The sequence below is a fragment of the Canis aureus genome, chromosome 33 (assembly GCF_053574225.1).
Source record: "Canis aureus isolate CA01 chromosome 33, VMU_Caureus_v.1.0, whole genome shotgun sequence".
Lineage (NCBI taxonomy): Eukaryota > Metazoa > Chordata > Mammalia > Carnivora > Canidae > Canis > Canis aureus.
Genome location: NC_135643.1, coordinates 1,179,224 through 1,193,498, shown reverse-complemented (window position 1 = coordinate 1,193,498; position 14,275 = coordinate 1,179,224). Strand labels below are relative to the sequence as shown.

At 41.2% G+C, this 14,275-nt stretch overlaps 1 protein-coding gene across 1 annotated transcript in view; it reads right to left on the bottom strand.

The window, feature by feature from the left end:
• Positions 1-6,284: 6,284 nt before the first annotated feature.
• The window catches only part of FAM47E (family with sequence similarity 47 member E), a 47,581-nt gene continuing 39,590 nt past the window's right edge, over positions 6,285-14,275 (bottom strand). The window contains 2 exon segments of the mRNA XM_077882323.1: positions 6,285-6,415; positions 9,814-9,891. Of these exon segments, the coding sequence (XP_077738449.1) occupies positions 6,350-6,415; positions 9,814-9,891 (144 nt within the window). The 3' untranslated portion in view covers positions 6,285-6,349.

Genomic DNA, 14,275 nt, shown 5'->3' with positions numbered 1-14,275 from the left:
AACAAAGAATAAGCCTGTCTAAAATATCAATAGTGCTAAGCTTGAGAAACTCGGCCCTAGAGCACATCATCCAAGAGAAAGCAAGAAGGAAGCACCAGGCTTTTTATGACACAGACTTGGAAATTACACATCCATTTCTACTACATTTTATCATTAGAAGTAACTTCAGCCCACACTCAAGAAGGGAATTAAACTCTGCCTTTTGAAAGAAAGAGTATCAAAGAATTTGTGGACATTATTTTAAGACCAGCAAGTGTGTCTTCCGGCCACAAATTATTAACATTCCTCTCATATACAAATAGGCTTATCCCCTCATAAGACCCTCCTCATTTTAGTCCAAGCTTGCACTGTTTATGCCAATATAATTCTTTGAAAAACTTTGCAGGCCTCCTGTGAATCTTACTGGGTCCACACCTCTTCAAGATAAGCCCTTCTCTACCTTGAGATTCTGCTGGAAAACAACATCCTTCAGTTTCTTAGAAGCTCTATTGTTTTTTTTTTTTAATTTTTTTTTAATTTTTTTTTTATTTATGATAGTCACACAGAGAGAAAGAGAGAGAGGCAGAGACACAGGCAGAGGGAGAAGCAGGCTCCATGCACCGGGAGCCCGATGTGGGATTTGATCCCGGGTCTCCAGGATCGCGCCCTGGGCCAAAGGCAGGCGCCAAACCGCTGCGCCACCCAGGGATCCCAGAAGCTCTATTGTTTGATGGAGAGAACCTGTTGAGGCAACTCTAAACCTTTTGGTAGACTTTTGCCCGACTGAATGGTACTCAGAAGCATCACCTCTGATCTTTCTGAGGTCTTAATGATGGATTTAATAATTACATCTTAGATTCATCTTCAGACCATGTTTTCCTGGAAGTGTCATTTTCTGTGTCCTTTTGGATTTGATCTTTGCTACAAATCATTTCTTGACTTGTCATGTGAGACACTAGGAATTTTCAAAATGGTAACATCCTGTTTCTTTTTTGTTTACTTGTTCTTTTTTCAGCTTATCTATGTCCTCTTGCATTTTACTATAAGCAGCAAGAAGCAGTATCTTCAGTGCCACCAACAGTCTATAAAAATCTCCTTAGTTACATCACCCAGTTTATCAGGTACCCTCTCTACTTTCCACATTCCTTCAGGTGACAGTGTGGCTGGCTACACTTCCTGCTGTTACATAACAAGGAGACCATTTCTCCCAAATTTCCCAAGTTTGGGAACTTTATTTCATTTTCCTGCAAGCCTTCACTCACCAGCTTCTCAAAGTGCATGAGGCTTCTGCTAACAGTTTGCTCAAAGCTCTTCAAATTTTCATTAACACTGTCCTCAAAATTCTTCTAGCTTCAGCCCACTACTCAGTGGGCCTCCTGCTCTCGTCCACATTTCCAGTTCTTGTCATAGCTGCATCCCACTTCCGGGCATTAAGATCTATATTGTTCATCTATTGCTATATAACAAATAATCCCTAAGCTTAACAGCTTAAAACAAGAATCATTAGAGTAGTTTTCATGGGTCAGGAATTCAGAAGCAACTTAGTTGGGTGGTTGTAGCTCAGAATCTCTCATGTCAGAATGTTGGTTGGGCTTCCAGTCTCATCTAAAGTCTTCATGGGGCCACTTCCAAGATGGCTTAGTCACATGGCTGTTTGCAGAAGATTTCCATTCCTTTCCATGTGGGCCTTTCCATAGGAAGGATGGATGTCCTCACAACATAACAGCTGGTTCCTCCCAGAGGAAATGATCCAATGAAAACAAGGAGAAAGCCACAATGTCTTTTATGGTTTAGTCTCAGAAATCACATCATCACTTCTCCCACATTCTACTGCTAAAAAAATGAAGTCTAGATACAGGGATGGGGGAAAGGAGTTACACACATTTTGAAGAGAGGAGGATTGAATAATTTGTGGACATTTTTAAAACAAACATAGATCCCCTCAAATCAGGGACTCTAAAGGACTTTCTAAAGGAATTTCTTGTCTTGCAGCTGCTGAACTGAGAGAGAGAAAGAGGGGGAGAATTGACCCTTTTAGTTTGCTGACTTAAAATATCACTTAGTTCACAGCTTTGCCAGATCTCTTTAGTGAAGAAAGAGCATTCCTTGGGAAAGAGTGAGACCCTAAACACTGAAACATGACCACCACATGGAGAGATTCAGATGGCTTCTAGTTCCTAAACTCCCACACCCATAGAAATACACTCTTTGGGTCTGCTGCTACACAGAATATACACTCAGCTGCTGCTCACCCTTGCCCTGAAGCCATGCCCTTGGGCTGCTCCCAACCAGTGATGGAGCACAAGGCAGGCCCATTCTGGCAAGATGTGAGAATCCACCTTTGGGGCAACTCCCCATTGGCCTGGACAAACCTTTAGTTGAATTGTGCCGCAATCAAGATTCTTCCTTCCCCAATCTCCCTTCCTCCCCACTCTCCTTCCAAAGGCATCACACATGCATCATAATCTAAAGGCTCTCTCTATGTTCTCCTGATTCCTCCCCCAGGAAGTCTCTTGAACTTCTAATCCCATTTTGCCATCAGATGAACTAATGCAGCTGCCCTTGTCAGACAAATTTTCGCTACTCCCCAGTGTGTGAGGTTTTTCTCACCTCGCACAAAGACTCTGCAATGTCCTTTGTGGAAATAATCTAATACGGGGTGGGAGTAGCCAATTCTCTTCATTCTTCACCACTAACATCATTCCTAGCCTTGAATCCTACCATCCTAGTAATGTGCTAGAGACAGTTTGTACCAGAATCATAAAAGTCAATTGAGAACTTTCAGGAATCTCATGAACTGGTTGATTAATACAATCATTATCAAAATTTAAATATACCTACAGTTAAATAATTATATTAACAGCAAAGTTAATAAAAATTCCAAAATGTATCACTTTCTAGTTATTAACAAACTTTTCTTAGTATCTCTACCCTTGAAGCTACTTACATCTATTATATCTGGGTGTTGGAAAGAATATATAATGGTGTGCCACTGGCACTTCTCTTTGGATATTGAGGCCAGATTTAGATGTGCTGTTTCAGCTCATTTCTGCAGTAATCTGAGAGGTTACCAGCTTTGAGTGCAGCTTGAAGCAAGAGAAGGCTTGTAGCTGGTCCAAGAAGCTCTGCCCTCTGATCCAATGAATCCAATGTACTTGAAACACCTGTGGCAAGGCTGCCGCATGGAGCTTTGGCACATCCCAGGCCCCCAGGGTTTCGCAGCCCAGCCATGAACTCTGTGGCATATAACTGTTCTCATTTTTGAGAGGCCAGTCTTGGTTTGTCACTTGGCACTGACAAGTACTTCGGCCTGATCATGAGCCATTAGGTAACCAAGCAACTAGTGCCCATTGTAAACTCGGGGTTATCTGATACACCAAGCCATAAAGTCAGCTAACATTTAGTGTGTGGACACAGCATGCCAGGCTCTGTACATCACTGGTAACATTTCCTTTAGTCTTCACCACAATTCTGGGAGGCAGTTCTGTTACTATTGCTGTTATCCCTACTTCAGCTGAGAAAATGGATACAGAGAGAAGATAAGCAATTTGCCCCCCAGTCATATAGCTCATAAATAGCAGAGCTTGGTTTGAACTCAGACCCTCTGGCCCCAAAGTCCACATGTTTAATTATCAAATTATATGGCTTCTCATGATCAAGTGGAAGTTTTCTGTATAGGATTAGGCTTGAGCAGAAACTGAAGACACAACAGATTGCAGAGTGTGCGTGGTCCTTGCACACTGCCACTCTTCCTCAGCTCACACATCTGAGTTAGGGATGTTCTCTAAGTACAGGTGACTGAACAGACAACCTGCACAGTATGACGGCAGCAGCCACAAGTGGATGCCACAACACTATAGCCCAACTCAAGGCTGGTCCTGAAGATCAACTAAGGAGAATTTTCCAGTAGGCAGAATTTTTAGTATTTCATCCTATTGACTACCTGGTCTGAAAGTAGAAATGGCCTGAGGTGCACATGCCACTTGTACTGGCCAGTAGCTGATGGTTTAGCTCAGGAGTCAGACTTGGAAGGATCATGAATGCAAGGCTGATGGTGACAAAGATGTTTAGGGGAAGAGGCAGTCGGGGGATCTCCCAGAATGGATCCTCTTGAGTATGAGGATATTTAGTTCTTCATGAATACCCACTGAAGGTCTCCACTGCAGAGGAAGTGCTCAATAATCAGGTGAAAAGTCTAACCTAGCCTTTGCATGTCAACCAACTTCTTTCCCCAGGCACTCCAATGGTTCCGAGTGATCTCATAAGTGAAGTACACATGAGGCAGCCCTGGTGCAGCGGTTTAGCGCCGCCTGCAGCCCAGGGCGTGATCCTGGAGACCCTGGATCGAGTCCCAGGAGTCCCACGTCAGGCTCTCTGTATGATGCCTGCTTCTCCCTCTGCCTGTGTCTCTGCCTCTCTCTCTCTCTGTCTCTATGAGTAAATAAATAAAATCTTAAAAAAAAAAATAAAGTGAAGTACACATGGATGTAGAAGAAGTACAGACTATGTTCAGGTTTCAGCAACTTGGACTTCTCCTCACCAAAGGTTGATCTGGCTACTGCTTCTGTTGAGTATTTTGTTGTCCAGAAATTAAAACTAAACCTGAGTGCTTGATATGAATTAGGTATGGATGTAACAAAGCCTGGAGCAAGGTGACCAGGAAAAAAATAGACTCTCGCCAAACCACCACTGCCAGCATCACTTTTCAGAATCCCAGCACTGAATGCCAAAATCCTGCCCCAGCCTGCCTGGTAGAACTGGATAATTCCTCCACTGGGCTTGCAGGAGGAGCAGCTCTCCCTTTGTTGCTCTTGTAGGCTACCAAACATGTGTGCATGTGTGATGAATTGAAAATATCAACAAAGTCTGAGAAAAGTGGCCTTACTGCAATAGTTACTTTTTCTGGATTTGGGTTTCTTTTCCTGTTTAACTATACCTCTGCCCACACCAACATGCATAGATCTACTGACTGCTTATTCCCCACCAACCTATTCCACCCAGCATTAGTTCTCACTAAGTAACTAATTTTTTTGGAATGGGCTGACACTATGGGGTTCGTGCTTCTATCATGTACTTCATCACCCTAAAGTGTCTGGCCTCACAGACGGCATGGCAAAGGCTCATTTCCAGCACAATTGCTATGTAGTCAGTCTAACAGACAGATTATTGAGATGAAATTGTGACAGACCCAGAGGATGAAAGGTCATCACCCAGAGATTTTGTATTTAAAGACAGATGCAATGACTCACATAACTTTGGGACTCAATATTCTTTTAATGAATTCCCTTTTTGATTAAATTTTACAGAGTGGGTTTCATAGAGAAAGATCTAAAAGGATGTATTCCAATGAATGAAGAGTGGTTATTTCTGACTCTATAGGAATAGTCACATTTTCTATATTCTTTTTGTTAGTTTATATTTTCTGATTTTCCTAACATGAGCATTAACATTTTTAATTAAAAATTAATTTTTGGAAAATTTATTGAAATACATATACCATTTTGAGTTACCATTAAACTCAGTGACTTATGACTTTATCTTAGAGGTACATTAATTATTGAGACTAACATGCCTAAAAAGGGAAAAAACTTCACTAAGCTTAATTCAAAATTAAAATAATATTCTAAAGAAAGAATAAAGGAGGTGTTCACTCAAAACCAGGGAAAATAACACTATGAGAAAATGCAGTAGAGTAATTCAGATTTTTTTTTTCAAGATTTTATTTTTAAGTAATCTCTACACCTAACATGGGGTTCAAACCCACAACTCTGAGATCAAGAGTCCCATGCTCCACGGACTGAGCCAGGCAGGTGCCCCAGAGTAATTCTGCTTTTACTTACAGTTTTATTTGTTTTTTCTTACAAGTAGTTATATAACTATGTAATATTGACAATGCTACAAAAATGTGAGAAGACTATGTGTGAATATTGATCTCATTGCTGATATGATATATAAAATATTAATTACCAGAAGCAGACAGCCATTGTGAAATGTTTTCAAGTATTAAGTATGAAATTTATAGATGTTGCCAAGTCAAAGTTGTATATCCATGGGACACTCATAAGTCTTATTTAAGGTTTAAAATGAGACAGAGAGGGGATCCCTGGGTGGCGCAGCGGTTTAGTGCCTGCCTTTGGCCCAGGGCGCGATCCTGGAGACCCGGGATCGAATCCCACATCAGGCTCCCGGTGCATGGAGCCTGCTTCTCCCTCTGCCTGTGTCTCTGCCTCTCTCTCTCTCTGTGACTATCATAAATGAATAAAAATTTAAAAAAATAAAAATAAAAAAATAAAATGAGACAGAGAAATAGCTAAGTATGTAGTAAATAAAATTGATCTAATCATCTTCTCAAGATTCTTCCATGCTTGAGTTATTTTATAGAAGTCTTATTACAATCACATTTACGCTCCTTCCTGATATACATCTTCTCAAGGAACTTAAAAAAGAAACAAAGAGTAAACCTTCATTAGATTGGCAAACAAAACTGTATAGTTCTCCCCACAGTTACTACCATACCCGAACTCACAATCTCACACTTCGACATATATCCTTCTACTACTCAAAATCTCATGTTGATAATTGGCCATGATAAATATGGGACTTTGGAAGGTAGTTGTATAGCATCAAAAATACCTAAATCTAATTCCCATTTGTTCTGTGCCCAAGTCCTGCCCAGCTCAGCTCAGCAAAGCCTTGTGCTACTCATCTCTTCTATTAAAAACCTGCAACCCATCTGTGTAGTAAACAGAATGAAGCTGAGGGTAATGAATAGAGTAGATAATCCAACAGCAGATCCTAGAATGTGCTCATGTAACATACATGAATGTGTATATGCAGTGTACACAGACCTCATATGAACAAAAAGAGAATAATGTTTATATATACATATATATTAAATATTTTATTTATTTATCCATGAGAGACAGAGAGAGAGAGGCAGAGACACAGGCAGAGGGAGAAGCAGGCTCCATGTAGGAAGCTCGATGTGGGACTCGATCCCAGGACCCCAGGATCATGACCTGAGCCAAAGGCAGGCGCTAAACCGCTGCGCCACCCAGGTGTCCATATATATTTTTTATATATATACATATATATATATGCATGTGTATAAATATTTAAATAAGAAATGACACATTTAAATATATAATATGTATTAAATAGATAATAAAATGCATTCCTTCCCCTCTTTCAGTTGAAATTTTATTGATAAAATAGAGGATGGAGGATGTAAGAATAAAGGAAGTAAATATATTCCAGGGTTTTGGATAACAGGTATTCTCAGAGGACTCCGATACAGTCAGGGACATTATCTCTAGTTAATGCAGCTGGAAGAGTATAGCCAGTATGTGAGGCATGCTTCTCTTTGCCCAAAATTGAGCTAACTGTCCATCAACAAAATGGATTAAACCAACAAGGGACAAAAAAAACAAAAAACAAAAAACAACAAACAACAAACAAGGGACAGATCAAAATGAAAAAAAAAAGTGTTCTGTCACACACAAAATGTTCAGACAGAACTTAGTTATTATAACATCAAACAAGGAGAAATATATATATAATTATATATACATAAAATCTTTGGTAAGAGGAATATATATACATTTAGATATATATACACATACATATCACATAATTATATTTATGCTTAAGTATATTTATATATGTTATAAAAGATGTAATATGTGCAATTATGTAATCATATAAAATATTATAAATATAGGGGCACCTGGGTGGCTCAGTCGGTTGAGTGTCTGATTCCTGATTTCGTTTGGCTCAGATCATGATCTCAGGGTCATCAGATCAAGCCCCATTTCAGAGGGGAGTCTGCTGGGGATTTTCTTCCTCTCCCTCTGCACACCTCAACCCACTACACACACATGTTCTCTCTCTCTCTCTCTCTCAAATAAGTAAATAAACCTTTAAAAATATTATTAACACACTTTATATATCATACATGTAAATTTATACTTATGTGACCCTCATATACAGATTAGGCAGTTCCAAGTACATAAATGTGTATGATGATGTTAAATACATTTCACAAGCCTATTATTGATGCCCAAAGCTCAAGGAGATATTTCATCTCAGTCCTATCACAGAGTCTTTGACCCCTCTCTACCTCACACTCTAGACTTCCCCTCACATGAACTTTGAAACCACTCTGGATCTGAGCTTGGTCAATATATTTATTTGGCAATACATAAAAGCTATTGTTAGTTCCACCATTCATGGAAAAAAACAAATTCAGTATTGCATTTTCTGAACTTCTGACCATGTTGGCTGCATGGCTTCCTAAAGACACATGAGATGTACACACAGAAGACACTGGAGAAATGCATGACTTAACAGCTATGATTTTGGAGAATGGCTACCTGGTTTCTTGCTGTGGTCACAGGGCTGGTCTGGGCACAGAATTCCAGGCTCTGAGGCCGTCCTGCTAAAAATGGTCTGCTCTGCCAACCTCCCACCCATCGTGCTACGTGAGGTCTTCCAAGGGTGGTGCTCCAGTTGGGAGGCAGCTGGGGTTAGCTTTACAAGTTAAGAGAGGGGAAACTAGATGAAGGGGTAAGAAAAAGTGGGGAAAGGATGGAAGATACTGGTGGGTCCCCCAGGAATGAGCTTTTGCCCTTGTCTGTTTCCATATGAGGCTGACCCTGTGGTACAAGACTATTGTGAATCTCAATTCCATTTTTCCTGACTCAAGCCACAGCTCTTTGTCCTTAGACGTGAAAGTAAAAGACACTCAAAGAATTCCTAGAGACTTTGAAGTGTTTGAGTAACAGAGTTTGCAAGGTATGTGTCCTGCACATAGACCCCTTTCACTTTGGTCCCATTAAGGCCAAACTCAAGGCAGGTGAGTTAGCAGGAAGACAGCTCCTCTGGCAGCAAATCCCAAATAAGCAGAATAAGAAAAGCAAAAGCCGGGCAGCCCGGGTGGCTCGGGCAGCCCGGGTGGCTAAGTGGTTTAGCGCCGCCTTCAGCTTAGGGCGTGATCCTGGACACCCGGGATCGAGTCCCACGTCGGGCTCCCTGCATGGAGCCTGCTTCTCCCTCTGCCTGTGTCTCTGCCTCTCTCTCTCTCTCTCTCTCTGTGTCTCTCATGAATAAATAAATAAAATCTTAAAAAAAAAAAAGAAAAGCAAAAGCCAAATCCTATCTCTGGGCCTTTGGGGAAAAGCATGCTCTCTTTCTTCCGGGGGCCTGAGTTCTGGTATGAGAACATTGACTCTTGAACAATATACTGCAGGGGTTAAGGGCACCAATCCCCTATTTAGTTGAAAATCCATGTATAAGTTTTGACTCCCTAAAAAAAGCTTCACTAATAGCCTATTATTGACCTGAAGCCTTATTGATAACATAAAGTTGGTTAGCATGTATTTTGTATGTTATATATATTATATACTGTCTTCTTACATTAAAATAACCTACAGAAAAAGTGTTATTAAGAAAATAATAAAAGGGGCACCTGGGTGGCTCAGTGGTTGAGTGTCTGCCTTTGGCTCAGGTAGTGATCCCAGGGTTTTGGGATTCAGTCCCACATCAGGCTCCCTGCTCAGCGAGGAGTCTGGCTCTCCCTCTCCTTCCCTCTCTCTCAAATAAATAAATGAAATCTTAAAAAAAAAAAGAAAGAAAAGAAAATCATAAGAGAAAATAATATATTTACAGTATTGTACTTCATTGATCACAAAAAATTCACATATAAGTGGGCCTGTACAGTTTAAGCCTGTGCTGTTCAAGAGTCAACTGTATTTTGCTTTTGTCAGGGTGCTGGCCCTGTCCCATCAACAACTATGAGCCCCTCAGCCAGTTTTTCTGAAATGCCCCCTTACTCACACTTGGCATTGTGTAGCCCCTGCTCAGAATGAAATCCTTAAAGGCAATTGTCCCTTGAAGGTCGGAAAGTGACTCCTCCTAAAAAAAAAGTATCCACAGTAAAAAAACAAAAAAACAGCTGTCAGAAGTTTGATTTCATACTTGTCCTAATTCAAAGCAGTTAGCTTTTTATAAACTACTTCATTTTAAATCACTTTCTTCTCATCTGGGAGTATGTGTGTAGGTAACATCCATGAGTTGATGCATATAAAGGCTTTCAAAAGATGTCCGACTTTCTCTCCTTTCCCTACCCCCACTTTTTTTAAACCCCTATATTAAGGATAATCAACATTTTTTTAGCAATTAGACAGTTACTAAGCTCCGATGTCTGGAAGCTAACCTATTTGAGATTAGCAAGTGTGCTACTGTGATTTTTAGTAGGAAATACATATTTGGTCTTCTTCCCATTCCTGGCACAGAGCTCCTAAAACCATTGGCATTTCCTAAGTGATAAGAGCCACAAAGGTGAAAGGAGAATTTTTTGTTATTCATAACTAGCCCCTTTCAACCACAACAGAAATGATGTTAACAAGGTGATTTTTGGAAAGCCCTCAGAGAGCCACAGAATGGGGTCTGGTTGCCAGAAGAAACAACCACATGATGAGAGGGTTGGAACTTTCGGCTCCATCCTGCAGTCTGCGGTTGAATTAATCACCTATGACCAGTGATGTAATCAATCATGCGTACATACTAAAGTCTCCATAAAAACCCAAAAGGACAGGGTTCAGAGAGCTTCCAGGTTGGCAAATACATGGAGGTTTTGGGAGGGTGGCGCAGCTGGCGAGGGCACAGAAGCTCTGCACCTTTTTTCATATGCCTTGCTCTGTGCATCTAGCTATTCCTGAATTATATCCTTTTTTTAAAAAATGAAATGCTTTTTTTAAAGGAAGATTTTATTTATTTATTTATTCATGAGAGACAGAAAGAGAGAGAGAGAAAGGCAGAGACACAGGCAGAGGGAGAATCAGGTTCCATGCAGGGAGCCCGATGTGGGATCTGATCCTGGGACCCAGGATCATGCCCTGGGCCAAAGGCAGGCACTAAACTGCTGAGCCACCCAGGGATCCCTGAATTACATCTTTTTATAATAAATTCATAATCTCATAAGTAAGCTGTTGCCCTGAGTTCTTCCAGCAGATGACAGAAGCTGAGAAGGAGGTGTAGGGACCTCCCATGGACAGCTTGGTGGTCAGAAGCACAGGTGACAATCTCATTTGTAAAGACATCTGAAGTAGGGGCAGTGTTGTGAGACTGATGCAACCTTAACCTGTCCGGTCTGATGCAAATTCCAGGTGTTCAGTGTCAGACTTGAGTTAAATTTGTGGAACACCCAGCTGGTGTCTGGAGAATCAGAGAATTGCTTGGTGTTGGGGAAACAAAACAAAACAAAACTGATGCATCTAGTGGCCAGAACTAAGAGTAGTAGAGGAAGAAACAGGAGTGTTTTTTCCACTTGACAATATATCCGTAATTTTTAGATCTGTTAGAAAGGAACAACAGGCCCAAAATGGAGTCACTTCTGTTAAGCCACCAAGATTTAAGACCTAACCTAACTGTGGGTTCAGCCTCCCCCAGGAGTGGGATTTTAAACCAGTCAGTGGACTTTCCTGATGAGCACTAGGGGGCTCAGGGGGTTAGTGCGGCCTTCAGCCCAGGGTGTGATCCTGGAGACCCCGGATTGAGTCCCATGTCAGGCTCCCTGCGTGGAGCCTGCTTCTCCCTCTGCCTGTGTCTCTGCCTCTCTCTGTGTGTGTCTCTCATGAATAAATAAATAAAATCTTAAAAAAAAAAAAAAAAAAAAAAAAAACCCAGGCTTGAAGGTGACTTTGCCTACAACAGTCCTTTCTTTTCTTTTGCTAATAACTTCCTTATCCACCCCCTCCATTTCTGCCTATAAAAACCTTCCATTTTATAAAAGTCCTTGGTGCTTCCTTCTATTTGTTAGATGAGATGCTGCCAATCCATAAATCATTGAATAAAAGGCAATTCAATCAAAATTTACTTTCTAGCCACTTCTGAAAACCATTAGTAATTTCCTCTCAGTTCTGAGCTCCACTCTCCGCATCACACTTCTGATCTAATTGGCTTTCCACAGTTCTCCATCCCTCTGGAAACCCCAAACCCTGGTTCTATGTCCAGATCCACATTGGCAGCTATAGTTCCCCATTTACTGGGAATTGGCCCACACCCCTCATTTTTTCAATGCTTTTTCTGATCTCCAGATTCCATACAGGGAGCTGCTGGTTATTGCGTCCAATTTAAAAATCCAGGCTGGATTGGATTTGGGATTGGACTGGGTCCAATTTGGGCTGCTCTGAGTCTGCTTTGAGCTGGATGGGCCCAGCAGGAGGCCTCAGGTATTCAGTATTAAACAGGGCTAGTTGCTAATGATAATCGCAAAAGTCAAGCTGAAAGCATTGGTGGGCAGAAGTTGAGCATTTAAGGTTGTTAGGGTGCCTGACACTTTGAGAAGACTCCTGTGATAGGCCTTCTTCAGTATTAGTTTTGGCTCCAAGAAATCCAAAGGCCTAGCTAAAAGAAATGAGATCCTTTATATCCAGAGACCCTCCTTCCCACATAATTATGTTTAAGAACTCTGGTCCCAGAAGCTATAGATATCTAGCAAAATGGCAAACTTTTGCTAGAAATAACCTAGAATTACAAAGGCCATTATGGGGAACCTTTCAGTTAGATAAGATCACTCATTCAAGAAATGCACTTGAGAGCAAGAGTGTTCCAACTGGAACATACAGAATGGGATGCTACTTTAATTGCTATGCCGAAGCCTCCAAAAGGTTTGAAGATTCCAAAATAGCTTCATTGAACTACTTCATTACAAAAGACCAATGAAAAATTAGAGACAGGGAGCAACCAAAATAAAAGCCCATAGGACTGAGGTGACTCCTATTGCTCCCCTCTAACCTTTTTCACCTAAGAACTCATATTTTACTAATCCTCTGTCCAAACATCCTTTCCCCTCTGAAGAGACTATTGGACAGTTACCTTTTAAAATAAAATTACTCAAGGTTGCAGATGAACCTCTCAGGTATCTGTCATGCCTTGGTCAAAGACTGAACTAATGACCATAATTAAAGAAATTACTAAACTCTAGGGAGGAAGCCCAAAGTTTTTTGAAGAATTTGAGTATTATCTGTGCCCATGACTCCAGGCTGCCAGGTCTTTATCAACACATACACATGTTGGCAGGCAGGACCTGGTGGAATCCGAAAATGGATGTAGGAAGCAAAATCCCACGGATGATATTTGAGATCCTTGGTCTTCAACATCTCAGGGACCAGAAAAAGCTCACAAAATAGCAGCTGAACTTTTACAAGGCATTCTTAGAGACTTCAGATAGGTATAACTAAACCTCTCCCTAAGTTACCTCACTAACCATTAAAGCCTGAGGCCATACAAAGCCTCACGCTAATTGCCCAGAGGTTAATCATTCCTTGTACCAGTTCCTGCAAAACCCAAGCTAGTCAGTCTGGAAACCTAATGGATGGGATGCTGATTTTCCCAGGATTTCAGAGCTATTAATAAGACAATTATTCCCCACCTCTCAGTCATTCCAAACCTGAACACCCTTCTGTCACAAGTTCTACCAGACTCAAAATGGGCCTCTGCTGTGGACCTCTGTTCAGCCTTTTCCAACATCCCTGGAGACCCAAGTAGCCAACTACTATTTGCCTTGAACTATCAACACTGTAAGTGGACAGTCAGGCCTCAAGAGTTTATGAGGCCCCTTCTAACTTCTCTCAAGCACTTCACCAAGATTTAAGCAACACTCTAGTTCCCCAGGAAATCCACCCTTTTGCAATATGTAGATGACTTGCTATTTCCAGCCACCAAAGAGGAGTCCATAAAAGAGTCCGTTTATTTGCTACAGTAGTTAGCTGAAAAGGGACACAACGTCTCTAAGAAAAAAAATACAATTCTCTAGACATTGTTCATTCCCTGTGTCATTATCTAAACCCTGAAAAATTCAGCTGTATCCCAAAAGAATTAAGGTAGTCCAGGAACTTCCTACACCCACAATGAGGAGACAGATTTGTGGATGGCTAGGCTTGGCTGCTTATTGCAGACTATGGGCTCCTAATTTTTCTCTATTAGCTACCTGACTCTATGAACTTCCTAAAATTTCAGTCCCTGGACACCTTCTTTGGAGCAGGCTTTTCGGAGGCTAAAACAAGCATGGTAAGAACTGCCTGCCTTTGGGCCACCTGACTACGCAAAACCTTTCAGCTTATTCATGCAGGAAAGGGATAATCTAGCCCTAGGAATCCTCCCGCGAGAGCCTATTACCCAGTACAGCACACAGCTTGATTCAGTTGCTCAAGCTGATCCAGCTGTCCTAAGGCTACAGTCAAGCTACGAAGCAATGGAGGTCTCATCAGATTTGACCCTAGCGAATGACATTTAT